The 27,825-nt window shown below is 41.9% G+C and overlaps 2 protein-coding genes across 2 annotated transcripts in view; both read left to right on the forward strand.

Moving 5' to 3' along the window:
* Positions 1–735: 735 nt before the first annotated feature.
* On the forward strand, positions 736–19,462 carry LOC110983161 (uncharacterized). Its single transcript, XM_087130974.1, has 21 exons — positions 736–921; positions 1,886–2,002; positions 4,280–6,402; positions 7,013–7,138; positions 7,661–7,750; positions 7,948–8,184; positions 9,359–9,466; positions 9,892–9,981; positions 10,109–10,336; positions 11,369–11,689; positions 11,871–12,134; positions 13,248–13,382; positions 13,657–13,812; positions 14,039–14,134; positions 14,758–14,799; positions 15,404–15,667; positions 15,852–16,145; positions 16,893–17,723; positions 17,835–17,943; positions 18,352–18,431; positions 19,076–19,462. The coding sequence occupies exons 3-21, from the start codon at positions 6,186–6,188 to the stop codon at positions 19,363–19,365; spliced, it is 3,978 nt and encodes a 1,325-aa protein (XP_086987100.1). The 5' UTR covers positions 736–921; positions 1,886–2,002; positions 4,280–6,185; the 3' UTR covers positions 19,366–19,462.
* Positions 19,463–22,565: 3,103 nt separating this feature from the next.
* LOC110983136 (prolyl 3-hydroxylase 1-like) overlaps positions 22,566–27,825 on the forward strand; it is a 42,061-nt gene continuing 36,801 nt past the window's right edge. The window contains exon 1 of the mRNA XM_087130977.1: positions 22,566–23,241. Coding sequence (XP_086987103.1) covers positions 22,759–23,241 — 483 coding nt within the window. The 5' untranslated portion in view covers positions 22,566–22,758. The remainder of the gene's footprint in view (positions 23,242–27,825) is intronic.

Here is a 27,825-nt window from a genome sequence, read left to right on the forward strand (position 1 = left end):
CAAAATTCACTGAGTCCATGGGCTTTGGGGAATTTCAGTCCCGCCCCCCAAAAAACGTCGAGACGTACATTTCGCCTTAATATGCATTTCAATATACATTTTCAATAAAGTTTGATTTAACTCTAAAAGATTGAAGTGTTTTCGGAGAATGGAATACAGCACATTCGGACACACCAGCAGTGTTGTGAGTCAATCGGCCTCATGTCCTTTGGATCATCCTAGTGCAAGAGGGCGTTCAGTGTGCATTCTACCAAATCGTTGTATTTCTGCGCGCGAGCTCATTAATATTTTGTGATCCCACGGGATTTTTACAACAAGACATGCCAAATCAAGAGGGACAATGGAAATATTTCTAAAAGTCCCAAATTTGGGACTGATAGTTTCCAGTTTGAGGTGTTTCTTTCACAAAAAGCCCCAAATTGCGGGCCTATTTTGGATAGAGGTGGGCGGCTACATTTAGAGCGTCACTACTATTGGGGGGGTATCTTCGGGGAAAGGCGAATATAAAAACATGTCGTGCCTAGAAAAGTGATCCTCTGGCCGTAATCTTGAATTTCCAGTGAAAAAACGGAGGCCAACCTTTTCCCGAGAGTCACCAGGTGGCGCTATTTAGGTCTGATATTGCAACAGGACTGTTTTCTATGGGAGCGTATTTGGTGCAGTGCAACCTTCAGCGTATCGCATTTACCGCGCGCGCGAGAAATACTCGTTGCGCGTTAACATCGCAAGTTCTTTCCATTCTAGATTATTTTCCTCTACCTACTTCATAAGCGTATGAATCTTTTCGGACGAGCTCTTATCCACAAGTTAAACAACGGTTGGCTTATTTAGTATGTGGAAGATGTGACCCAATAATGGTCAAGATAAGCCTACATCCTGGTGCATGTTTCATCTCCATTGTTATCTCGATCCTCACACAAGGTACAGTAAACTCCTTATTTCCTCCAGGAAAAGTAGCCTATTGTAGCCTGTTCACGAAAGCTATTGGGTCGGTAAGTGCGGTGCAGCTGGTTTTTATGTCAACTGATCAGCAATCTGCTTGCCCTGAAGAAGGTACTCAGCTACCGAAAGCTTGTCAATCACATAATTATTGCAGAGCACTGATTTGATATTATATTCTTGTCTATGTTCAGCGATTCAGTCGTTTTCAAATTCCAGATTTCGAAAACTGTACTGGGGCTCATTAAACTTATCCCAAACATCAGTGAAACATGGGAGCATTAATCCACTTTTTGTGAAGGAGATACTTCTTAATTAAATACTTTCATAATTAAAGGTTTAAGTTTGGAACGTGCAGGATCGCTGCAAGTACCCGTGCATAGTATTCCTAGTTCTGGATCAAGTTCAGAGAACATTGGTGGACATTCAGCGTTCTCGTGTCGCTCACTCGGAAGAGTTGACCTGAGTTATAATCCAAATATTCCTCGATAAGATAGACCTGGAGAAATTGCAGCTAGCGTACACAAAGTAGGAACCCAGCCCCGAACTCAGGGCTATACGCGTAATCAGTGGCCTATGGGGGGGGCAGGGGCAACTTACACCCCTGTCGGAGTTAAAAAAAAATATATATATATATAAATAATACTTCATAGGTGAGTGGGAAAGAAAGTAACCGGTATATTTAAGCCTATTTATCAAAACAATTTGAGCACCAAAATCCTCAGAAAACAACACCACGAAATAAAAGCAAGGGTGTCGAGACAAGAAGTAGGCCTAAGGCTTTTGATATTTTTCTCCCCCAACATCATGTTGAATGCACCCGAAGCCACATCCACCTTTAAATTTGCCTCCCCCAGACACCACAAGCTGATAGATACGCCTGTAATTTATTTCTGTGATAAGGTCAATTTTCACACGAGCATTGTGTGCGTTGTGACATTCACAGGGCTGGCTCTCGACCTGCGGCACCCCAGGGTTAAGACGAGTCAGAGTTCTACTGCAGGGCGATTTTCCCATGCAGGATCGGCAGTGGATCAACGCCTCAATACCATATCACACACAGGTCAGTTACTATGAAATGTAATGAGGCAAAGCAAGTTTCGTTCTGGTAGTTTTTGTTTCATTTCCCTCCTCTTTTACTCCCCGCCCCCTTTTTGCGGAGTGAGTGTTAATTACATGGCCTTCCTTCACTCAACAAACCCTAATCCCCTCAATCTCTCTCTTGTTTGAAATGATAATTTATTTCAGAGAAATACGTTGCTTTTACTTCTTTTATCATGAAGCATTTAAAACGAAAAGCGTACAAGTCTCCCAAAATGGCAGAATCTTTAGATTTACCATATTTAAAAGATCATAATGATCTTGAAGTCTCGGGCATAGCACGTGTGCGTATGTGGGCGTATGTACACCTACTTCTCACATACATCAAGGATTCAACTCTGGTTGTTTGACGCGTGCATGTTTTCCCACGGCACCTCAAAGATTCTCTTCTCGATGCACCTCAAATCCCGGAATACTTCCTGCCTGCACTCTGATGTTCAGTGAACAATGAAGCACTTTCTTGACAAGCGCAAAGAGAAATCCTCATTGACCCACGCCCTGCTGCGACCGGCTCCGAGTTGGTTCCTGACTCAACAATTCCACCTTCAACGGCAAGCAACTTGCCCGCAGATGAAGGGGGTAGCCATGGTTACCCGCATGGGACCAATATGCCTGATTATTGGTCGGCTTCGTGTAAGAAAAAAAAATGCTTCATGCTGAGTTCCCAAGCCAACCCACTTAATAAAAGCGCTACATCGATAACATTACTGGAATTTCCACCGATAGGCCTACCAGAGAAGAAATATGACCAAGTTTGTTGACTGCGAACGATTTTCCACCCCGCACTGCAGTTCACGGCAGAGATCTATACCAGGCAAGATATGGGACGAAGGGATACCCCCCTTTACATGTCCAATCCCTGTACACACTCTAGACTATTGTTACCTAACACATCCCCCCTAGAAGTCTGTAAAGAATTCATGAGATTCCGATCAAACAATGACCAACACAAAGGCGGGGTTCTCTCCGTCTCATATTTTGCTTCAAATGTAGAGATCAGCGGCATATCGATCACCTTTCTCGGCATCACTTTACCCGTTAACTTCGGCCGCTTATCCATCCACTACATACATGTGTAAGCCCACTGAGAATATTTTCAATATGACTCATCACACCCACCAACACGCGAAAGCTCTGAATTTTTCCCAGTTCCTCCGATCGTGATGTGTAAACAGCGACGACGACGACTTCGCACAACAAAGCCAATACCATCTTTGAAATAGTTGTCCGCGGTACCCGCTGCTACATCTGATTCGAACCAGCCAGCCGACTCCGGCAAGCTCGGTGGTCGAGTGGTTAAGACGTCTGCATTTAGTAAGCAGGAGGTTGTGGGTTCGAGTCCCACCCGAGTGCGGTTGTGGTTTTCACACAAGCCCTCAGGGGGCATACAATGAGTATACAGTGTTAAGGTATATACGTCAGGCAGGGAAAAAAAAGAAAAAAATTCCAAAATTTGATGTCAATGGTTTTTACTACCAGAAAATATCAAAAAGAAGACGCATGTGTCACACAACAACGTGTTGAAAGAGCCTTTCCATTTGTAGTTTTTTTTCGGGTGCGTTCCGTACACAGGGAGTTCATGCGTTTCACTTTCAAGGACACAAATATCGACTCCATTAACATAACACCCGTGTGCGTCGCGTTCGGCCGTCAAAATCGCCCCTACACTCCCCGGCAAAACTTAACTTTGCCACCGTCCTCGCTGCCCACGTGCAAATACGTCGACCACAATATTTTCCTGTTGTTGGCCCCTGAGGCAAGGTTCATATTCGGCGGGGTTGTTACACCTGCACTGCCTCCAATTTCGTGAATATGCAACTCAGTGCCGACAATGCAAAGCACCACTACATCGGTGGCACTACACAGACATTGGTTGACCGCTTTGTGGAACACCTCCGCACAGTGAAGAAAATAAAAAGCCCCGAAACCGCACTTGAACAGCACTTCAAGACCCAATTCCACTCCATGGATGACACGCGAGTCCGCGTCTTATTAACCACGCAGACTGACACAAGGCGGACAAAGTGAGAGCGGCGTATAATTTTCCACCTGCCAACAACTGTTGTATCGCAATGCTTACCACCATCAGCGGGGGCCACTCCAAAATGACCAATGATAGCTTTTCCACACTCACTGGATTCGTCTTTATTACTGAACGTAATCCCGTACAAATAGATCTCAGGAATGTGGCTTCCATGGTTGATTATCTGATGAGTGTGCCTTCTGTTTGTTCACACAGCTTACAAAACTGCAGAACAGCTTACGAACCCATGGTGGAAAGTGGACCTAGGTGCTGCCTATTGCTTACGAAAAATCACTCTGGTTAATAGAATACATGAGAATCCCACCATTGGCAAGTATTGTTTTTCTGTTAAAAGTACAGACGTAGGCCTATACGAAGTGATTACACATATAGGCCTACACTAAGAATTTTCCAAACCACGACTTTGAATCCTATATGACATACTTGTTTCAACTCAAACGATTTCTCTTCATACGCCTTCGAATTGATAAGTGCAACTGCATTAGAGTAGACCAACCCATTAAGCCCCGCCCTATTGTGTTCTTACCAATCACAGCCATTAGTTATACCCGACATGCGTGAATAAATATCCAACATGCGTGCACGCACGTATGATGACTGGACTACGTAGTGACAGATACGTGCTTAGTACCTATTTGCGCAGTGGGCGGGGCTTATTGGATTGGTTAATGAACAAGTGCTGTTGTTTGTGTGGTGGTTTCCTTCAAAGAAGACATTGTCGTTAATACTTAAACACTGCCAAGTTAGAAACATCATTATTGAGAGACACCCAAATAAAACCCACCTCGGGATGCAATAATTAGCGGCTCGTCGATCACGTGTCGGCTACCGTTTGATATATGACTGGCAGGACGTTTTACGAAAGCGCACAGTGTGATAGGGCACCCTTTTCATATTTTATGGCTCTCATTTTCGACCGACCTATTTTGGGCTCCCAATCACGGAAAAAATGTTTTTTTTCCCCGCCAACCATGCTAAAAAGACCTACCCCCCCAAAAAAAATTAAGGTAAAAAAAAATCGGCCGGCATGACCTTTGAAAACAAAAGCCCTGAAAACTTATGACTTTGCGAACGACCAACAGCGACGGTCGGCGTTCGCGTGAACATTCGGCATACCGCACCTCCCCGTGGCCCACTGAGGTTCGTGCATAGCCCTACACCAGCAACATGGATTTTGTTTAAATTTTTTTTTTGTCGGATTTTTTTTTCGACCGACCGACCATATCTGAAGTGGTAAAAGAAATGAGAACCATAGAATTTAATAAGGGCGCCCATCGACGCAATCACGGCTCTTGACACTGATAACTTGGCGGGCGATACTAATAAACACCAAACTCTGGTTGTTCTGCCCTGACAGATGAAGACATTTCTAACCTCGGCTTCTTCTTCGTGGAGCCAAAAAGGGGGGGGGGGAACAGGGCCCCCTCCCCCAGGAAATAGCGGCTCAAAAATGTTTTATGAAAAATCATGAGAGAAATGTCTGAATTAAATTAGGAACAAAGAAAACAATGACAGGAGCAATAATGGCACAGGCAGAATCTCAAGGCTTGTGTTGCCACGTCAGGATTCAAAACATGAATCATTCATTATTTGCAAATATTTGGTCACGTATTTCACTGTTTCCAGTCTACTCAGTGCTGGGAAATGAGCCTCCTATACAAGAAAATTTGAACATATTGGTAGGACGTATGACGTTGATTATTGATAAAATGTAATGATGTAATACGTTTTAACGTCTCGTCAAAGCTGCAGGCATTCCAACTACTAAATTGCTACCCCCCCCCCTTGAGCAGAAGCACCATGCAGAAGCGTATCGGTTGGAAAGGGCCATGCTGGTATGGAGTGCTCATTTCACGTTGTTGGTGGCGACGCGTACTCAACGCATGTATTTCAAAGTCGTCCGTGATCTAGCCAATTGAAGTTCCTACCAAAGAGGCATCTGTTGCTATGAAAATTGCGCCCTCTCTTAGTCCCGCTTAGGGCCCATATGGACAGTAACCTTAGCCATTTATGACAATAAAATATCAGTAATATACGCACTGTAACCATTACGGTATCACTTACAGAAAGACGCTTACGAGGTAATGTAATTCGTGCTGGTATGAGCTCCAACCATCTGCTTAACCCGGAGATAGGAAGGGTGCGAAACGATCAAGCTGTAAGCGGGGCGGTTGTAGATTTTACTCCCGAACCGTACGTCACTGCACGGTACGTCAGCGTAGATATTCCCAGAAGCGGTCCTGGAACTATCGTCCAGTTGACAGAAGTTATGGTGGAAGAGTTCAATATGCATACGACTATGGGTGCCTCTTCAACAGGTATGACGTCGATTATTACAAAAAAATGCAACGATGTTATATCTATTAACTATGGTAAACCTGTGTCCTAATCATAGCTAAGCGGCTCATTGCTTTTCAAAATGTAAAATGTCTGTCCAATTGAAACCAACGTTAAATGTGACTGAAATTCATGCAGCCAGAAAGATAGAATGTTTCTTTACAAAGATTTTCCTCTATTCATAATCTTTGAATCCGCTGCGAGCGGAACAATAGAGGGCGTGTTGTTGGTACTCATCGCACATGCGCGCCATGAGGCGCAGAATGTGTGCGTTTGATGCGGAGCACGCTGATCACGGTGTAACTAATGGTCTTTGCGTACGCACAGAATGCGCAGAACGCGTAAAAGAAACCCCTTGTAACCACCAGTCCTTCTTTGCCGATGGAGGGTGCACTTCAGCTTGGGGCGGCAGGGAGTGACTTTCACTCCCAAGCTTTCATCGACCACCGAGAGAATAACTTCATGAGCAGCGATCAGTACCAACGCTCAATGGCCCCTCATCGCATATTCCTGACTGCCAGCGGGGTGGATGGGGTTTTGTTGATCGAATGTTTCCCCTTTCGTTCTTTTTGTTGACATTATTCTGTCAAGCTGTCATTCTAACTGGTAACTCAAGTAGCCAGAGCTCAACGCTGGAACAGGATGGTAATCGCTGGGATGCGGCGAGAGCCGTGGATGGATATCCAATGTACGGGGACACCAGCTGCAGTAGAACAAGTAAGCGTGTTCATGCAGGCGCATAGCAAGGATCTTGCTGCGAAAGAACTTACCTAGGTTAGGTTTTACACACCCAAAGCCCGAAGTTGGATCAACCATGCATCACGTTTTGAAACTAGGTATCCTTTATTGCACTGCTGGACTTTCTTATAGTCTTACTCTTACACCAAGAAACTTAGGGGGATAATACGCTATTGTGATCGTGCCCTTAAAACATTTGTATACGTTTTCTGACGACGCTCTGGATACGAATACCAATACAGATTCAAAGACGGAATCTGACCTAACAATTGATACCAAACTTTGCAAATCTAGGTTCTGATATACAAGATAGAGTGTGTAACACCATCGAATTTACTCAGAACTTATCTTTGATTAAACACTTAATGCTTCACTCTATAACACCAAGTTTGTTTCACCAAAGCGATCGTAGTAAGTTATCAGCAAGGCTTGTTTTTCATTTCCTTTTTTTTTTACGTCGAAGGCAGATCTGTAACAAAGTGTAATATCATTTCCCCTCAGATATTCAACAAAATCCGTGGTGGAAGAGCGACCTCACTTCTGTACGATGTGTTGGAGCAGTTGCCATCCGGAACATAGATGCCCTTGGACGTAAGCCTGGAAGGAGTCAACTTATCACACGGGCATGTCGAATTTAAAAACCTGATGGTCTAGTACCGTGCCGTTTTCCATTGACAACACATGAAACCAATTAGATTTTCGGGTGGTAGATAATGTGTTAAGGGAGACAGGAAACTACGCCAGCGTGGCAAAATTTTGGTCCTCATTGTTGTTGTCTTGAATTTCAGACAACACGCGCCTAAATTTAATGGGCGCTGTTGCACGTGCTGGCTTGAGTGACACGCCTACCGATAACGCGATGTGTGGTTCGTCTGTGACCCAGTACCAAGCTTTTATCAATGACTGGATTGAATTCACCTGCGATCCGTCCAGACTGGCACGGTACGTTAGCATCAATATTCCCGGTGAAGCGGCTCTTATACTATGCGAAGTAAGAGTTCTGCCGTGTGATCTCCAACCTCCAGGTAAATATTTTAACTGTTTGGAAGTTTTCTACCAGCAATCAGATTTCTGGGTTTACCACCCTCTTGCTATAGGGAACCGCGCCTGAGTCAGGGCGCCCTCATCCTTCCAATACGCGTCACGGAGGTAATTAACCCATAAAGCTTGTACTTTTTAGGCACTTCCTGGGCACGCGGTGTGAAGGTGGTCTCTTTGCTTAGGACCGTACTCTCTGCATTTTGCCTCTATTAATTTTCAGTGTGGGAGAGTGTCAATGCAAGAAACCCCTACTAAATACTTATCATTGCATAAATACTTCAAACGATCTTCTGTCGGAGAAATTGTACGATTTACGGGGCCCAATGTGGTAAATGTTTTCTGTATTACGCGGGTCATAGTGTATTGGTCAGCTAGCTGTGTTAGCCACGTGCCCTATTAGCCTTCGACCATCCATTGTATTAGTATTTATGGTACCGTCTAGTCATTACACTACACCAACTGTTTTCATATTTAATAAATTGTAGTTCTGGAGTTAGACATCATTTATTGTTCACGTGTTCTCCGAGTGCTTGTCCGCTTTAATTAGGGGGCCGTTCCTCCTTCCTCCCACCGTCCAACTGACGTGGGGCTGGTCCGCTACTTTACTTTGTCCTTAATTATGTCATCGGTACCACAGGCTTCTGCTGCGTCATCGGTGCTTCGAAGCATATTTCGAAGGGTTGTCTGTTTTCCAGAAAGAAGTTCAAAACAATGTAGTCCTCTCCATGCGTCTGCCTACTGAGTTAACATTCGTTTTAAATCAGTTTATAGGTAGCCCTGAGGTTGTAAACATATTTTACAATGTGAACAAAAACTTGCAGAACGGTTTAAAACTTGCTGGTATCTTTGTTCTTTATTTAATCCCAAAATTGTTTTTTGGTTTGAATGGTATTGTAATTTTTAGAAGGGGGAAAACTTTGCATTCTATCAATAATTGGGGTTGGGTACAGTGATAACTGACAAAGTCATAAGCATAGAATCGATGAGATATTTCCGTTTTGTGAGTTTTGGAATCTGGCATGCACCGGTCTGTCGAAATGCCATCCGAGAATGGCATGATGATTTTCTGCTTACTCGATACGTGTTGAAGATTTGTGTAGGAACAGATTTTGTTCTATCCATGTATACATTCTTTGACTTACATGCGTGTTGATTCAGCACTCAACTTGACTGAAAAACCAAGAGATCAAAGCTCCGCAGTGAGTGGACAAGATGCTGGAAAAGCCTTCGATGGACTCCCAGAAGAACCCTTCTGCAGCCTCACGGGTAAGTTTTCTGTTAGTAAAGTTAACCCTGGCCGTGATCGAATACAACCCACAATGAGCCCCGAGTCGGATCAAGAGATGGCTCACTTTCCCTAGCAACGGGGGCTCCTTTGGTGGGAACTGCACTGTTCACGAACGACTGTGAAATGCACGCGTTACGGTCATATCGGTACCAACAAAATGAACACTCCTCACCAACATGACTGTTTTCAACCGGGGGCTTTTGCTTAAGGCAGATTGCCTCACCGAGATGTGTACTAACTTTAGCAGATTTGTTTTGGTCATTTTTGTGCTATTAATTTATAACCATCAAGTTCGGATCTTGTGAAGGCTTCTCGTTTATTTTGACAACTGCCAAAACTTAAAATGGTGTTACAAATTGTAGTCTCTATACACATCTGGCTGCCGTGCTTTTTTTCTCATCAGGAAATGAAGAGAACCCGTGGTGGAGGGTGGACCTGGAGTCAAGTTACTGTCTTGGAATAATCCAAGTCAGGAATACAGGCAGTCCAACAGGTACGATGCGTTTGTTTCTGTTTTGTAATGGGCTTACAAACAGAGATACAAAGTGCGCAAAAAGAGGATATTCAAGCAACTGCAATATGAACACTGACATTCAGAACCATTTACTTCTCCATCACAGAACCCAACTTGCAGGATTCTGTCGTAAGGGCTGGCCTAAGCGAAGTTCATACCAACAACGTCATGTGTGGTACACCTCTGACCAGTGATCAGTCCATCATCAATGACTGGATAAAGTTTACATGCGACCCGCCCGTACTTGCCCGGTATGTTAGCGTCGACATACCAGGACCCGCGAGCCTCAAACTATGCGAGGTGACGGTATCCCCCTGCGACTTGCAACAAACGGGTAAATCCATTTTAAAGTAGTGACCTCAAGAACTTGCCGAGTGCAACTGATTGCGTGGTAAAATATGATTGATGAAATCATTATCGCACCAAGTCCCTGTTTAGTTTTAAATCCTATAATTCGTAAGCACTGTTCTTTGTTTAATTTATAACCACCGCCCTTCGATAAAGATGGCGTTTCAAAAATTCCATCATGTGAACTTTTCTTGGGTATGTGATTGGTGCAACTTTCTTTTAATGTAAATGCAATGAAACTATCCGAAATACGTGGATCAGTTTGGTTATTGAAATGCGCACTTTTAGAATATTCTTTAACATTTCAATGATTTTGTGCTACAAATAAGAACATTGGTGTGGTGTCATTACTGGAAGAAATTGTTGAAACTTTAATCTGGGGATTTTCAGTTCAAAACGTGAATCCAAATCTTCTCAAAGAAAATATTTATGCGAAGACTTTACTCACTGACCATAGAACTGTAATGAATTCAACTAATTACCACCAAATAAATGAAATCGATATCAACAAAACATCCAAAAATCTGGCGGTTTAATTTTTGTGAGTTTTAAGTGGACCGGTTTGGATTTCTTGCTTTGGATAATCCCACAATTTTGGTCATAAAACTGTTAATTTGCATGAGGGGAAAACATAAGGCACACACAAAACCTTTCAGCATAACCAGCTTCACAATCCGCACAATTTTAAGAGAGACAGGTTGCCGCAGTCGGCGATTAGCTTGTGTAGTCATTGATAAGAATGACAAGAAAATGTCTTCAAACCTTTTTTATGAATTATGTGACTACATGTAATTTAAACTAGAGTCCAGTTCTTACTCAGCGCAGAAGCAAACCTGCACGGGAATTTGCGACGTTCGTAAATTCAAATAGGGCCTATCCGCTACGAATTCGCAGATGCTCAACACATTTCAACTAGAACGAATTTGTCGGCAAATATCTACAGATGTCAAATTTGCTTCCCCTTCACGTTCACCTGAAGTGTTCAAACAGTTCTTAGGCTTCAAATTCTTAATTACAGCAAAAGTTATGGATTTTACTGTGGTTGCAAATCCTGCTCGTCTCGGTGACGCTGGAGACAACGATTCATCCATCACTGCCTACAAAGGTGCGGAAGATATCACAGCTGGCGTGTTGTTTGGCCGCCAGCTGCCAACGGGAGGGAGGAGCAATGACCTCCCCTCTGGATCAGTGGTACTGGCTGATCCGTCAACGGGATGTGCAGACAAATTGGTTTTACGATTACCAGAGGAGGGTGGATTGAATAGGACAGGCGTCTTCTTCTCTGAGATGATCAGTGATGACATCACTACCAGGGTACAGGTCGTCATCTTACCTGATGGTAACAAATTATTTCAATGCATTCTGCAACAAAATTATTAGTATTGGGAGTAGCATCGGCGTGATGTTATCATTAGGTACCAAATATTTTGAGTAATTTTCTGCCCTCACTTTGATTTCTATTCCTTCAAGATACCTTTGCCGTATTTAAATATACTGCTGATTTATCTGTCCCCTGTCAGGAAATGACACCCACGTGCGTCCTACTCAACGAACACAGACAGCAAACATCGGAGATTCCGTAATGCTACAAATGCACGATGTTAACTCACCTAGCACCGATTATAGGTGGAGGCATAATGGAGGCGACATCATTGAATCTTGGAACAACTTCCTGAACGTGACAATACCAAACGTAACTGTGGAGAAAGAGGGAATATACGCATGCTTTGCTTTAGATCAGGAAAATGAACAACTACATGGCATCATGAGACTTATAGTTAGAGGTTTGTTGTCAACACTTGAATCTTCACGCTTTTTGTTACTGTGCATTGCCAAATCTCTGGTGTTGAAAACAACACTTTTTGGTGTTATCAGATAACCGCACCATAAGGTGTTACTTTAGTACCGCTCGTGTTAATTCACACACCTATAAGTGTTACAGTGTACAGGCGTGTCATACATAGCGTGGACCTCTGCACAAAAGTAGTCCTCATAATGCAGGGTACGATGGCGTTGTGTGGACTTGCACATGTCCACACAAGGTTTCCCCTTCTCTGGAAAAGGGATTTAGAGGCATTTTGTGGTATGGGTCATCGGTAGTAAAAGGAAGAGGAAAAGTCAAGGAAACCTTGAAAAAAAAACAGCCAAAAATCTTGTTCCTGGTCGAAGAAAAATGAATATTTTCACTGAGTTTTTTAACTGGACGAAAACAAAGGAATGTCCACAGTATGTAACGTAAACATGCATGCACTAGAGGGTGTTAAAAGTAACACGAAGATGGTGTTGAAATAACACGAACAAAATTTAAGAGCGGTGACAAGTGTTGGTGAAGTCCTCTGGTAACACCCGAAGTGTTAAATGTAACACCCCCGTTTTTCTTACTGACGCTATTTCTCATATGTTGTGAACGAGGGAATGATTTGTGTGATATCTCGATATAGAATTTTACCAAAGCGAGCCTAAGAATCAACACAGATAAAAAAGTACTCCGGCATTGATGTGGGAGCTTAAGTTTAGCTAGCTGTTCTTCTTTTGGCCGCGAGTTCATGCAGATGTGTTTTCTTAACATGTTAGAAAGATGATATCTTGTTTTTCTACTGCATGCTTTAAAATGGGGAAAAAAGTTTTCCCTTTGAAACAATCCCCTATCGTGTCATTCGACCACCAGAATTGGAAACCATTACTGCGGTGGCACGACCATCATGGAGAGGTGGTACGCGCTTTGACCAATAGGGTGTCGTGATTTGCCAAATGCACGTGCGCGTCAAGCGTCAATGTGCGTGTGAGTGTGGTGCCACTGCAGTTACCGCGTCTAGTCGGATTAGTATATAGGCTAAACGTATGCTGAGGCTTTAAGATTATCATTTGAATCACTAACACGTGTTTGTTAATATCAGGTTGTCCCTTTGGATTGTGGGCTCCACCTTCGTGTCTGAAAATCTGCCGTCGATGCTACAATGGCGGTGTATGTGATGACAAGTCTGGTACATGTGTGTGTCCTCCAGGATTCAGTGGAGACAGTTGTGAGCAAGGTGAATAGACTTACAGCCTTTTAGACACTTGGTGGCAGTAGACAGATATGTCGAGTATTTCTAGTGTTGTTAAACCACTCCTAGAATACGATGTTGATTGTTGTCTGTACGGCTTTTTACGCAGCCTCGGAGGGCGAACCCCTTTTATTGCGTTAGCCCCTTGAAAGAAATAAGAGCAAATTTAATCATCAGGGAAAAATAATGTTAAAAGAAGTTTCAATTCTTTTACGTAATTAAAAAAAAACCTTGTTTTGATCATCTGTGGAAACCACAGCACACAGTCGTCATGTGTTTGGCAAGACTGCTGATCAGCGATGCTCTAATAGCACTGATGCACACCACGACGCTTGCCGGGGGCGTTTGTTTTGTCTACCAGACCCTTATGGATGCTCCTGTGCTGCAGGTTACCAGGGATTAGATTGTATGCAAGGTACCATGTTTGGAAGTAAATTGAATGCAGAACTCTGCTGTTTAATCTACGGTGCATTATACGTGTTTGTTGTTCTGCACGAATAGATGAAACTATTAGACTGTTAAATGTTCTCGACTATTGCAATTAATATTTAGATATTCTAGTCTTCCGCGGTATTATTGTTAAAGGATAAAATGCTTTGTATATTTTTGTAATGTCTCTTTTTATATAAATCAAATGTCAGACTGTGATGACGGAACGTTTGGTGCAGGTTGCCAGCAGACTTGTCACTGTGCATCAGGAGGAACGTGCAGTAAAGATACAGGAGAATGTAGCACGGGTGAGATGAGTTATTCTAAATCAAATAAATTGAAAAATATGAGGTTTTTTTGACCCAACATTTATTTCCGTTTTGCCACGTATATATAAAGTTATACAGAAGGTCAATAAATGAAAGATTTATGACTACAAGAGTAAAAGTTAAATAAGACCAAGAGACATTGAAATAAAAGGGGGCCAAGATGGAGGCATATTCAGAAGACAAAGTTTTATACAGAAAGGGCTCATCAAGACAACAAAAAGAACCAGACAAGGAAGACTGAAAACAAATTATAGATACAAAAGATAATTGCAGTACAATACAGTCAAAACAAAACAAGGACGAACCAATAGACTGAGATGTAACAAAAAATGGAATTACCAAAAACTAGAAACGTTAGAAGAACAGAAGGAAGATTAGAATGATAAATGGGAAGGAGCTGCCGCAGATAATAAGAAACATTGTGCTTTTGGTAAGTTGCCTTTAAAGCATCCCACAGTTGATTGTGGTTTATTAGTTTATTCATTATAACGATTGATGTATAGAGATTAAATCTATTCCCTGAATTTTTTTTATTATCATGGGCGTCTTTATCGTGATTCAGTGCTGCAAACCTGAACTTTTTATCGTGTTTGTTTGGTCAGGTTGTGCGGCATCATATTTCGGAAGTAACTGTCAGTGCTCAAGTAAGTTAAATTTCGACAAGAATTAGTGAACAAAATCATTAGTTCGGCAAAAAGATATCACAACACTGTTGCAGAGAAATGGCAAATTGGAAAAAAAAACCAGAGCTGAAGCCAGATGATAGTTTGAACTGCATACGTAGATGTTTGGTTTCATTCGAACTGTATTCTGGGCTTTATTTAGTTTATCCTGTAGCTTCTGAATTCAACATTTTGAGCCCGTTTGAAATCACATGCAGCCGCTGGCATAGCAAAGAGGGACAAGGTTTCATCTAGTACTGCCTCCCCCACCAACTGCCTGTTCTCCCCTAGGAAAACTTTGGAAACTTATTCCCCTTGGTGCTATCTGAGGTCATATCTCCATTAAACCCAGGATCATAAGGAACTTGTGAGGACTTGTATTCCATGAAGGGTTGAAGTTGTAACGCTAAAAATGTGGGCCTTATAAATTTTGAAGAAGCAAAAATTGTCCGTTCGAAGTTTTTCTTTGTTCTCAGAGAAGGTGGAGTGGGCGAGATGAAAGGCTCTGCTATTTTGAGTAATACATTTTCTGTCATGACCCAACAATATTACTGACGGGTTGAATCAGTTATTCATGCACTTTCAGCTGAGAATGCTGTTCTGGGGCTCGAAGCGACATCAGGCGACCCTCGTCAATTGTTCGTTACGTGGCAACCAGATCCGTGCGCTTCTAGATATGAATTGACAATCAGGGACGAGTGTGCGGACGTGGTATCCCAAGAATTGACATCAGAGAATGCTTACCATTTCGTCACTGGCCTGGAGTACCCACTAAGCCATAGAGTTTACATGCGACCGGTGTACCCGGGTGATGAACTTGGACCTGAGGTGACATTTCCGCAAACAACTGGTAAACCCACGTAATTCGAATTAATGTTGTAAGCAACTTCTCAGTCCTTACTCCAAAAAAGGCCAGTCATTATACTCAATTCAAAAGCCAAATGTTTATCTTATGACGAATAGCTGCAGTGTGCAATTTTCGGTGGGTGTTATGTTTAAAATTCCCTACTTTATCTTGATTTGTGTGTCGCTAGAACCAACTATGGCACCAGTTGACGTGAATTTCACTTTAGCTGCACCATACAGCCTGAGTTTCTCCTGGAGTAAGCCACCTTGTGGAAGCCGGGGTGGTATCACCACAGGCTACACGTACACACTGACTGAAGGAAGTCCGGAATCCCAAGTAATCATTCAGACAGTGACATCAGAGGAATCGGTGACCATCGAAGGTTTAACGCCGCTGACTGAGTACAGTTTTCAGGTTGCTGCCAATACCATTGCGGGAACTGGACCGTACAGTCAGGCTGTTGTGGGGACAACGCTACAAGGTTCATGGAAGGTTTTCTCCCTTTGCAAGTTAATCTTTTTGATTGCATGTGAAAATTTCTATGATCAATCTTCCTGTTTCCCCTTAGCATCATGTTTTCTGTCGCTTTATCCTTTGATTTGGAATTTGGAGAATTATCTTTTAAACGGAGATATCGGCGATATCTGTGTATTAGGGAATAGTACATGCGAAGTGCTCGATTATGGTGGTTCTGTTGATGCGTATCGCTGTCAAGCAAGATAGCCTTGTTGGCAGTTCCTAAATCTATAATTACTGGAACATTTATTTTTTTATTTGAATAGGGCTTGCGGCGATCATAATGTTAGGCCTAATGTCAGTGATCCAGAACAAAACATTGTTCAAGGATAAATATATACTTGACTAAATAACTCCTGGCATCACTTATGAGTTAGGAAATTTCTTCAAATTAATTTTAACAGAGCTTTTGTTTACCGAGGAACAAAACTCCTGCTTTGCATTGCAGTCATGGTGTGTTATTTGACGGATAATGTAATGACCTGAATGAGATTATGGACCTACCAATCAGATGACGGGGGTGCCTTTAAGGCGTTTTATACAATATGGACTACGTTTCTTTTATCGAAACAGCATCACCTTTTCATATCTTGAAACTCTGGCCAATTTAGATTTGAAAAGTGATAGGCATGTATTCGTATACCATCCTTTCACACCACCATCCCTAAAATGGCGATACAGAAACAGGTGTATAGTGTTTACTCTTTTATAGAAGTCCAAAGTACAGCTGAAATCACATCAGTCCCGGTATCAACGGGAGAAGGAAGCACACTCCATCCGTCTACGCGAGTATCGACTACGGCAGATGCCTTGACCACGCTCAAGCCGTCAACTTCTGAACCAACTCAGGTACCAACGACAACATCTATAACACTCGAGCCGTCAACTACTGAAGCATCTCAGGCACCAACGACGTCAGTAGTATCCACAACATTCGAGCCGTCAACTACTGAAGCAACTCAGGTACCAACGGCACCCGTAGCATCCACAACATTCCAGCCGGAAACTACTGAAGCAACTCAGGTACCAACGACACCAGAAGCATCCACAACATTCCAGCCGGCAACTACTGGAGCAACTCAGGTACCAACGACACAAGTAGCACCTACAACATTCGAATCGTCAATAACAGAAGCATTCACAACATTCGAGCCGTCAACTACTGAAGCAACTCAGGTACCAACGACACCCGTAGCACCCACAACATTTGAGCCGTCAACTACTGAAGCAACTCAGGTACCAACGACACCCGTAGCACCCACAACATTCGAGCCGTCAACTACTGAAGCAACTCAGGTACCAACGGCACCCGTAGCATCCACAACATTCGAGCCGGCAACTACTGAAGCAACCCAGGTATCAACGATGCCAGTAGCATCCACAGCACTTGAGCTGTCAACTACTGAAGTAACTCGGGTACGAACTACGCAAGAGGCAGCCACCACATTCCCGCCATCAACTATGGAAGTCGATGAGCCATTGTTAGTTACTTCTGTTCCTGAATCAATCACCAACGAGACAACCAGACCACCTTCCAAAACAAGTAATTGTTCACCTTTTCTCTGTATTATTAGACATGGATAGTTTAGAACCACATACTTTTGATGTCTTTTTTGTTGAACGCCCACCAATGACAGCGTCTATTATCTGGCAGATGAGCAACCTGACATTGGTCCACCCTCATCGGCAGTCGCTGGTGGAGTGGCAGCTGCTGTTGTGATTCTCATTACGTTGATGGTAGTCGCTGCTGTGGTGCATAACAGGTAGATTCTACGAGCACACCTCGTAGTCTTTGTTTTTCACAAACTGCAAAAATTCCATGCTATATTAAAGGCGGATTCAGAGGGGGACCAACGGTGCCATGGCCCCTCCCCAAAAGGAGTAAAAAAAAATCTTTTTTAATTTTAAAGGGGGATTTTTAAATTTATTTTATTCCCTCAGTTCTAAAAAGCACCTAAAAGCCCAGAAATGTAACTTCCCCACTCGAAAAGGCCATAAATTGCTGCCTAAAAATCCATTTTTGGCAATTTCGCCCCAAAAAATAACTTTGTCCGCCGTCTGAAAATATGCTTCTGGATCTGCCCTTGTGTAATATACAGCGTGTGTCATTTTATATTGTGAAAGAATTCGGGTACAACTCATCCTGTGAATAATTTTGTTTTCTCTTGAAGGGCCCGCCTTGTAAACCAGCCGTCAGCTGATGTCAACGTTGGTGTCTCAATGGAAGAAATAAGCACAGACTTTGTTCCTGGTAAGTTTACTACCCCCCCTCCAAAAAGAATGTTTTTCTGATGTAGCATTCGATTAAGATAACTTGGATTCGTGTTCATAAATAAACGTAGCTAGATTATTATCACGCGTCAGCCTATAGATCATTTTTTCCTTGAAGTAATAAAGTTAATTAAAAGTGGTTCTAAAACGTGCCGTTCGTAGTTATCGATTCTAAAGGTGAGTGGCGGGGAATTCTTTCGAAATAGTCCCTGCAATGCCTGAAACCTTATTTTAGATAATTTATAAACCTTATTTCTATTTAATACAAATGATTATGGAACTATTTGTCTGACTGGTGTTTGACAATTCATTGATTACACTGGCCATTTTTACGTAAATTCAAATTCAGAACTCCCAAATGAAAAGTAGAATACACAAATGAATATCAAAAATATTAAGAATTGCACACATTTTTGTTACAATACTGAAAATATTTTTGTTAATTAAAGTATTCTTTATGGCTTATGTTTCACAACACAACTGTTTCAAAATATTTTTTACAGAATGATAAAATGAATTTATAAATGAATTGAGATTCCTCGAATTGAGTAAACTGTATTTTTGTTTCATCAATAGAGTACATGTATTAAGTTCCAAACTTTTGGACATTGTTATTCTGTGTAGACGGGGTCTATCAGGTTCAAGAACCCATTGGCGATGGTATGGATCAGGATTCGTTCTCCTGGTCCACATCAAAGAACTCGATTACGACGACCGAATCCTGGCCGACGCCCGAGGAATCCACAGCGGAGACCTCCGAGAGCGCATCCCTTGATGATGACAGTTCAGCAAAGGTGTGTCGTGCACAAAGAATCGCTCAGGAAGAGCCCGTGCCACATCCACCTGTCGACGAGGGTGCAGATCAGCAGACATTGAGGGACCTTTTCAGCCAAACCTACATCGGTTTATTCTGACAAGCTCCCACAATGCAATGCGAGTCAGAACGACTGTGCTAGCCAAACGAAGCAGAGGCCAAACTAAAGAGAAACATAACACGAGGCAGATGTCAACGTGAGTACAAAATTGAAATAGAAACATTATGTGTTAGTGCAGATAAATCCACCAATATACACATTTTTAATATTGGAAAAGGCAAATCAATAATTTCTGAGCTTTCCGATGGCTTCAACGACATCGTAGATTTTATTTTGAGCGCTGACAGATGGGGTCGATTTCACAGAGCTGCTCAAGAACAAAATTTGCTTAAGCGCTAAAAACCTTGCTTAAAATACAAAGGTTACCAGCTCAAAATCTAGATGATTGTTATGCTAACCAAAAGACAGGCGAATACCATTTCAAAACAGTATAAATCACATGGAGTTTGGGCTGGTAACCTGATTTGCCAAGCAAGGTTTTTTCATGCTTAAGCAAATTTTGTGCTTTATTAAGCAGTTCTGTGAAATTAGCCTGCGCATTAATGCAACAATGGTTGTTTTGCGCAATGAGTGGCGATTCTGGGCAAATTCCCAAGGCGAATAATTATGAGAAAATTGGGATTTAATGAGAAAACATACTACATGCAATTCTGGCCACCTGTTGTACCTTGTGAAATTTGAGCTGGGCCGACAAGAACGATATCAGCTACGTGCAGCCATTTTCGCCCAAAATATTTTTCAACTTATTTGATGTAAATCAATCATGAAAACATTTTAATCCTGCCCGCAAAAGATGTGAGAAAAAACATTTCAATACTGGAAGGTTGAGGATCGGAAGGGTTAAAGTCTAAATACACAAACAGACAGTCTTGTTATTTTCTAATCAGAAACAAAAGACCAACTGAGTCCGTCACTGCAGATTTCTGATGCGTCGTGCAGCCTATAGTCGCTGATAAAAACCATCTGCTGGAAATCTAACAAAGAGGGCGCGTCCTGTAAACGGTTCGTCTCAACTTTTTCGATCGGAAATAGATCGTGACTTTACAAGAGCCGCGGCTCCCAGCTGCTACAATGAAAACAGACGAGGAGTAAGTCATTTCGGTTTATGATTGCAAGATGGGGATATGGGACGTCTTGTGGCCGGATGCTGTCTTGGGTCGTGCGTCGCCCGATTTCTCCCGGGATGGGGGGGACAAACATCAGCAGCAAACGGATAAACAGATAATAGTGAAAGGCTTCTATTCTGAGATACTTTGAAGCAAACTCCAGATTTTCATTCTTCCAGTTTTTTGTTTCTCTCGCTTTCATCGGTCTTGCTACTTTTAGATTTTTGGTTTTACAAACAAAAAATATTCCTAGTGCCGCGACAAGTTTACCTATTCAGCAAATTACAGTGCAGTGGATACGACCATTACTGAGAGGCGTATCCAACGAGAGATAGGGACAAGTTATCCCCCACCCGCCCAAACTGTTGCCATGTTTTGAGGAATTGAAAGTGTCATCACAGTATCATGAGGATCGGCAAAACATTAGACAGGCGTTGTTAGAAAAGAAACAGAATTTCCTTTTGCCCCCTCTCCAGCCCAAGAACTGCATACCCCATTGAATATGACCTTACTGGTCTGCTTGGCGTGTTTTTCTAAACATATTAATATAATTAAGGTGTCTCCTCTTAATGACAGAATAGTCCTACAAACACTATAATTTGAAAATGTCTCTTTTGTTCCTTATACATCTGTAGCCTCCATAACAAGGTCTCTACCGCCTGCTAAGTCAGATGCAGTTTATGAAGGACAAGTTGATGTCTAAGGCTTCCGACTGTCGAATCTATACGATAAAAACGAATCCAGGTGACTGATTTCTTTTTGCTCAAATGCTCCAAGCCAGTGTCAATAATTTCATGACTCATATATTTTAATAATCAATCCGAACCTTTTCCTTTTAATTCGTAAATGTTGTCTGGTTTAAAAAGAATATTGTGAACGAGCTAATATTTTATATCCGTCGGATGTACTAAATGCAGAAGGTAGAATACTTTCGTATTTTCGTAATTAATGATTTTTAGTTATTTTCATGGGTTGTTAACTTTTGTTATCACAACTTTTTGAAGGGCTCGTATAGTTTTGAAATGTTAAAAATGGAGATTGCATTTGTGTGCCAGAGTTGTAACGAGTCAATATGTATTCCAACAAAAACTCTATAAGGCTGGACGCGTGAAAAAAGTACCGTAACGATAATTGTAGATAAATGAAGGGGATCACGTCTTACATGTAGATAATCCGATCATTGTAAAATTGCTGTAATATATCCAAATAAATATTGTTTAAAATTTAAAACAATAATTTGTGACATCGTGAATAAAAAATTTCTGTAAGTTAATGTATTTCCCATATTTCTGACGAAATTGTTTCTTACACAGCACTGGAAATCTGATTTCTGTCCCCCCCCATGGGATTGAAGGGCTAAGTGATTATGTTAATCTTCTTACCATTTCCAAGTAGGATTTCTTGCTTAATTAAAGATGCTACCTGCTTAGGAAAAAAAATATAAAAACAAAGAAAAGAAAACTTTCTGCTGTTTGATGATTTGTGTTTGTTCTTTCTTTAAGTGCATCGTGATGATAACTTTTTTCGTGCTCTGTGGGAGAACTTTCTTCCAAGCTCAGAGACACCCCGGGCACGCACACTACCACCGGCTCACGCGCGCTCCCTCAAAAAAACTGCAACCTGCCATTAATTGATTGAAAGTCCGCCCTCTAGCTCTGTGCACATCTGAAAGTTATTTCCAGCCACCCATTGACAAACTTTGATTTCCTCAGTTTCCAGGAAAACAAATTCAGCGTACGCAGGCTCATTTTGAAACCTATGTTGCCATGTAAAGCTGTTTTTAAGATAGTACAACAGGAGTAATACATTTTGTCGAATTTGAGGTTCAAAGCATCAAATTTGCTCTGGAATCATTTTAGACTACACTCTCAAAGGAAAAACGAAACGGCTTATTATCAGACTAGTGTGGACCGCCACGCTGCTGCAAGGAGTCAAGGTTTCTTTTTCTAAATGTAGACTTCGCTAAATGTATGGCTTCATCTCTGACATTGAAACTGCTTTGTTGGCGTATTAAGCCCACACTGAAAAACCTACATCTTTTAAAATTTTTCTATGTATAGTTAATACATTTTAGCTAAATAAAGTCCCTTTCAAGCTAAAAATGCCAAAGTCAGAACGATAAAAATACACATGTGGCCGGTTAGAGGACGATGTTTGGAAAACCCTCAAGGTTATTTACACTACGGATATTTCCAGGCACGCGCCGAGCGAACGGACGTTGACACGTACACAGAAAACTTGACACGTTGAAGTTTTGCCTCCATGTGCTTCCATATCAGCACAGCGAGCTACAGCTGTGGTCTCTGCCTGTCCTTTTCGGTAGGTAATGCAACTAGCTGTCGTCATGGCTCAACTTCTCACGCTAATCTCGCTGGTTTTCCTCCTCTTTGTGGCCAAGACTTTCATTCAGACGGCAGAGAGCGAGACGGAGGAAAACACAACCCCAACCACGACTTACGACGAGTGGTATCAGAGTGGTATGGACTCCTACAACAAGGAGGACTGGGAAGACACCATTTACTACCTGGAGAAAGCCTTGGAAGAGTTCAATTTCTACCGATCTAGTCTGGTAGAATGCCGCCTGAAATGCTCGAATGTCACCCGTACGCGTGCCTCCAGCTCGCAGAAGGACGAGGAAAATTTATTGACGGAGATGCAGTACTTCCAGGGACTGTTCCTGAAGGCCAACTGCGTCCGAAAGTGTAAATTCGACAAGTTGGGCAACCGTCCGCAGCTCATCGACAATGATTTGACGGACAAGTTCCTGAGCCGGATGCCTTATAGTTATTTGCAGTTTGCTTATTACAAGGTAGGCGATGTAGCCACGAAATGCAGGCAGCTGCTTGCACATTTATTTTCTTGCTTTTGTTTGGCGCACAGGATTGCAATCGTGTGCATGATTAATTGGGAGGGAAAGATGGGGAGGGATTGATGGATGCGGGGGGGGGTAAAGATTGTTTACCTTGCTTCTGTAAATTTCCAGACATCACTGATTTTCCCTCACTGTTATTTGTTAACCATGAGGAAGTGATAACATCCTGAAATGTGAAATTTAGCAGGGAAAATATTGAAGCGTATAGGCTTAGACAACATGGAGTTCCACTAACTTGGACCTTGGACTGTAGGTAATTCCAGAAATTAGGGGTCAAAAAGTGTGAGATTCTTAAGTCCCTGTTACACCTGATGTTTGTTATTTGACATGGAAATATCACCGGAATTGATTTCTATTGAATTGAACTGTTGCTATTTGGCTGGTAATTTGCATTAATTCATCACTGTGTTTTGAGCTTACAAAATCATATGTTACATCATGTAGATGTGACAGGGACACAGAAAAAAATGGACCCCTAATTTCTGGAATAGACCGATTGCGCCTGTTAAGTCACGTGACCTATAGTGGGTACATTAAATCAACAAACATGGCACCCACCAAAAGCAAAGCGTTTCATAAGTATCATTTACCAAATCTAAAGCCGACGGTAGGTACCGTACTCAGACTACTGATGTGCTGGGTACTATACCGTTACTTGGTTGTTTTGTTTGTAAACAACAATCGAAACACACGTTGCTATGGGGTTGATCTTGCCCAATCAGACCTCCCTTAGCTCAGCAGCCATCTTGAAAAAAAAAAAAAGGCCCTCTTCCTTAACTTTTAGAAAAACCATAATGATACTTTTTTGATAAGAAAAATTGTGACCCACCCTGTGAAAATGAGTCTTAAGTTGCCAGAGCTACTTAAAAGTCCTTTAGAATAATTTTGCACAGTGTAAATTCAGTAGGAACCCACAGCATTTTTCACCATGGAGTATCCACTTTCATCAGGATGCCAAACGGAGTGGTACATCAAAACCAAAAAACTCAATTTGCTTCCAACTGCGAATGAAAACTCAAAAAGTGGCTCTGGTGACTTGAAACTCATTTCTACAGAGTGAGTGGGTCACAATTTTACTTGGCCTGAAGACAGATGTCAAGGCTAACGTGTAGTTAAGCTTATGGGTTAAAAGTCAGCGCACCGTTATGTAAGGTCTTAATTGTTTGGAATAAAAAGAATCACGTTACACTTGAACACCCATTTCTGTCAACTTCTGTGTGATTGAGTATTTTGGTTGGGCAACTGGTAACTTGTTCAGCAGTTAATGCACAGTACATGTACATGTATGGCCCTTCATATCCATTGACTTCTGAAGCTCCAATTCAAGTTTGATTTGCCCATGTTTCTATTAACATTTCTACTGTTTTGAATGTTTCAGACTGTTAAGCTGTTCAATAAGCCGTGCTTTCATCTCAAATACACGTAGATGCTGAATTCCATTAGATTAGGCCCCAAAATATTCTGCTTCCAATTGCATGACACTTGAGAACAGGGCAACTTTAGGATTTGGGGGGTTTGGGGGCACTCTTTCAGTGTAGTAGCAGGTTAAAATGACAAAATAGACAGGTCAGGTGGCATCATTTCAAATAAAATGAACAACGCTTGAAAGGGTACTCGTCTGTGAAATTGTACAAATACATGTATGCAGACACACATGGTACAACAGTACTTAAATTGTTTTCTATGTCAGAGAAATATGGAAGGGCTGCGTAGCACCGTGATCAGAATATTGACAAGAATAGAATATCAAATCAATGCTCTGAAAGATGTGATTGCCGAGCTTTCGGTAACTGAGTACCTTCTTCAGGGCAAGCAGATTCAGTTCCCTGGAGAAGGTACTCAGTTACCGAAAGCTCGGCAATCACATATTCCAGAGCACTGATTTGATATTACATTATTGTCGTTAAATTGGTTTCTATTATTTTGGTAGCTTATTTCACATTTCCCAAATTCCACCTCCTCCAAGTACTGTAGGGTTGCATGGTCGAATTCCAAATAGGGTAGGTACCGGTACAGAACATCGTACAGAAACAGGAAACAAGCTCAATTCTGGGATCTACAGTAGCCTCGCTACCAGTTCACATGGTTCGTGTGTGTACTGGTACATGGACATCACATGTGTACTTGTTGTTAATCTCTCCCATGGTGTGAAAAATTGCAGTGGGCTAAGGTCAGTAGTATATTTTGTGAACACACCTGGGGCGAATTAAAACTAATTTGGGGAGTAGATTTAAACCACAGTGTGATACATGTAGCATCAGAACCTACCTAATAACAGTGAATAACAAGTGCCGAGTGGTCATGTGGATGTATATGTACATGTACATACTGGTACATGTGGGCCTTACATGTACATGTACATGGAGGTTTCTGTCTTACATACATGTTACAGGTTCAAGGTTGCTCACTTGGGTTGTAACTTGTGCATTAAATCACAATGTACCATACAGTATCCATGTACATGTACCAGTATGTGGGGCTGAGTCAATTCGAATAATTCACTATTAAAATATTCGACCTTCAATTTGATCGAATATCTCAATATTCGGACGTACCGATCAGCAAATTGTTAATGAACAGTCCATTACATGTTGCAATACTATAATGCATATATGTAGCTTCTCACGTCTAGGAGTACATGTATCTCCAGCTATGATTGAGCAAAATTTAAGAGACAAACACTCAGGACTTCTTGCCCTGTTGAAAATTTCTATTCCTTTTAAATTTTTTAATGAATAATTTACTTTTTGAATTGTAAGATTTCTGTTGCTTTTTGTTCCGCGTGCCCTTGGAAGAAAAAGTCCAATAGAAACATGCCTTATGGGTGGATGAAACTCAGCACGTTTGGTGGGTGTAACGTACTCAACAACCTTTTGCTTGTAATTGGCTGCGCCACACGTTATTGACCCTGCGTTAATTTCTGATAATTTTGAGCAGCTTCATGCTGCTGGGAGAGTTGGTTGCATGATTGTAATGGAGGATTGACGCAGGCGACATGATGGGAGCAACGTCTGTCGGTGGCGTTATCAGTTCGATGATCTTTAAATTGGAGTGAATCACCAGTTGGTTGCCTGGGTGAGACGTGTAACTTTTCCAAATAAACCGGATCCTTAAATGATGGATTCTAATCTTGGCCCCCCTACACTGCAGCTGCAGTTAATCATCAAAAGAAAATGTGCTGCATTACATGTACAGTGTACATGTATATGTACATGTACAATAATGTGTTTGTGATCGTTCATCCATATGCATGTAATAATCTGTGCTTGGCTGACATGCACATGTAACTATCGGTACATGAACGTGTACAGTGTACATGTTTGTACAGTTTGGCATGGGGCAGCTCAGGAAGAACTTGTTTTGCACTGACATGGTTGATTAGCTTTGCTGAAACTGGCTGGCACGCGATCAGAAAGTAATGTACACCCTGTCCTATGAACTGCGTGTTTGCACAGCTTTTGAGACATTCATTGACACTGTATGGTACTCGGGTTGGTCCTGTTTCAAATGTTGCCAAAATAATTGTTGTGTTGTTACACAATGTAGGTGGTCTTTAATTTATGGTTGAATTGTCCATTTTCTAGTTTAACAAGTTCAATCAATACATGCATGTACATGTATATGTGCTGTCAAAATTACTTTGTACATACATGTACATGTATGTACATGTATACATGTACATGTGTAGAAATTTCAGTGAGACGAAGCAACAGGTTTTAGCTATGTAGGAACCGATTCCAGTGCAATAGTGTTTAACACCCCCCCTACATGCATGTATGTTGTGCCTATTGTCAGCAAATACAGTGGTTTCTGTCTATTGTAACGTCATTTCACAGGTTGTTGCCTGCACCTTTGAAGGTGAGGTTGGAAGTGCAGTGTAATCAGGCATAATATTTAAATTCAGATGCTCGAAACCATGAAGTTTGGTTGTGGTTTATTATGTTGCATGTATTTTGTATTTACCGGTAGCTTTCCAAAGTCAATCTTATTTCACATCCTTCTTGACACTAACCGCAGTAACCACACAGTTAACCCAAACTTTCCAGGGTCCTTTTAATTTAAAAAACTAGGCTATTTTTTTGGCAGCATTGGGGACGATGCAACCCAACCACAGGTAAAACGTAAATGTTAAAATGTGAAAAAAGGCTCAGAAATTTTTGTCGTGGTCAAGTGTTCAAATTCATGAAATCAGAATGGAGTAAACAGACAGGGTTTGGAGGGCGCATCATGGAAGCCATCTCTTTGAGGAAGAAGTTATTGGCTCTGTGAAGAGCTGCAGTGAGAAAAGGGCTGGATGTATTGAACAGCGTGCTCTGCTTGTCTTCAGGATACAAGCTGGAGTGATGCCGGTTCAGCCGGTTAAGGTGTCTGAAGTCACTCAGGCATGGAGTGAAGGATGCACTGACCAGATGTACATTACATGTACAAATGTACATGTATGCTGACTGTACAGGCATAGAATGCTACATGTTATTCCATTATCTAGCTTTTCAAATCAAGTACTACATGCACATGGCATGT

This window comes from Acanthaster planci, linkage group LG21 (assembly GCF_054643075.1).
Source record: "Acanthaster planci isolate LZ-2023a linkage group LG21, COTS_SCS, whole genome shotgun sequence".
Lineage (NCBI taxonomy): Eukaryota > Metazoa > Echinodermata > Asteroidea > Valvatida > Acanthasteridae > Acanthaster > Acanthaster planci.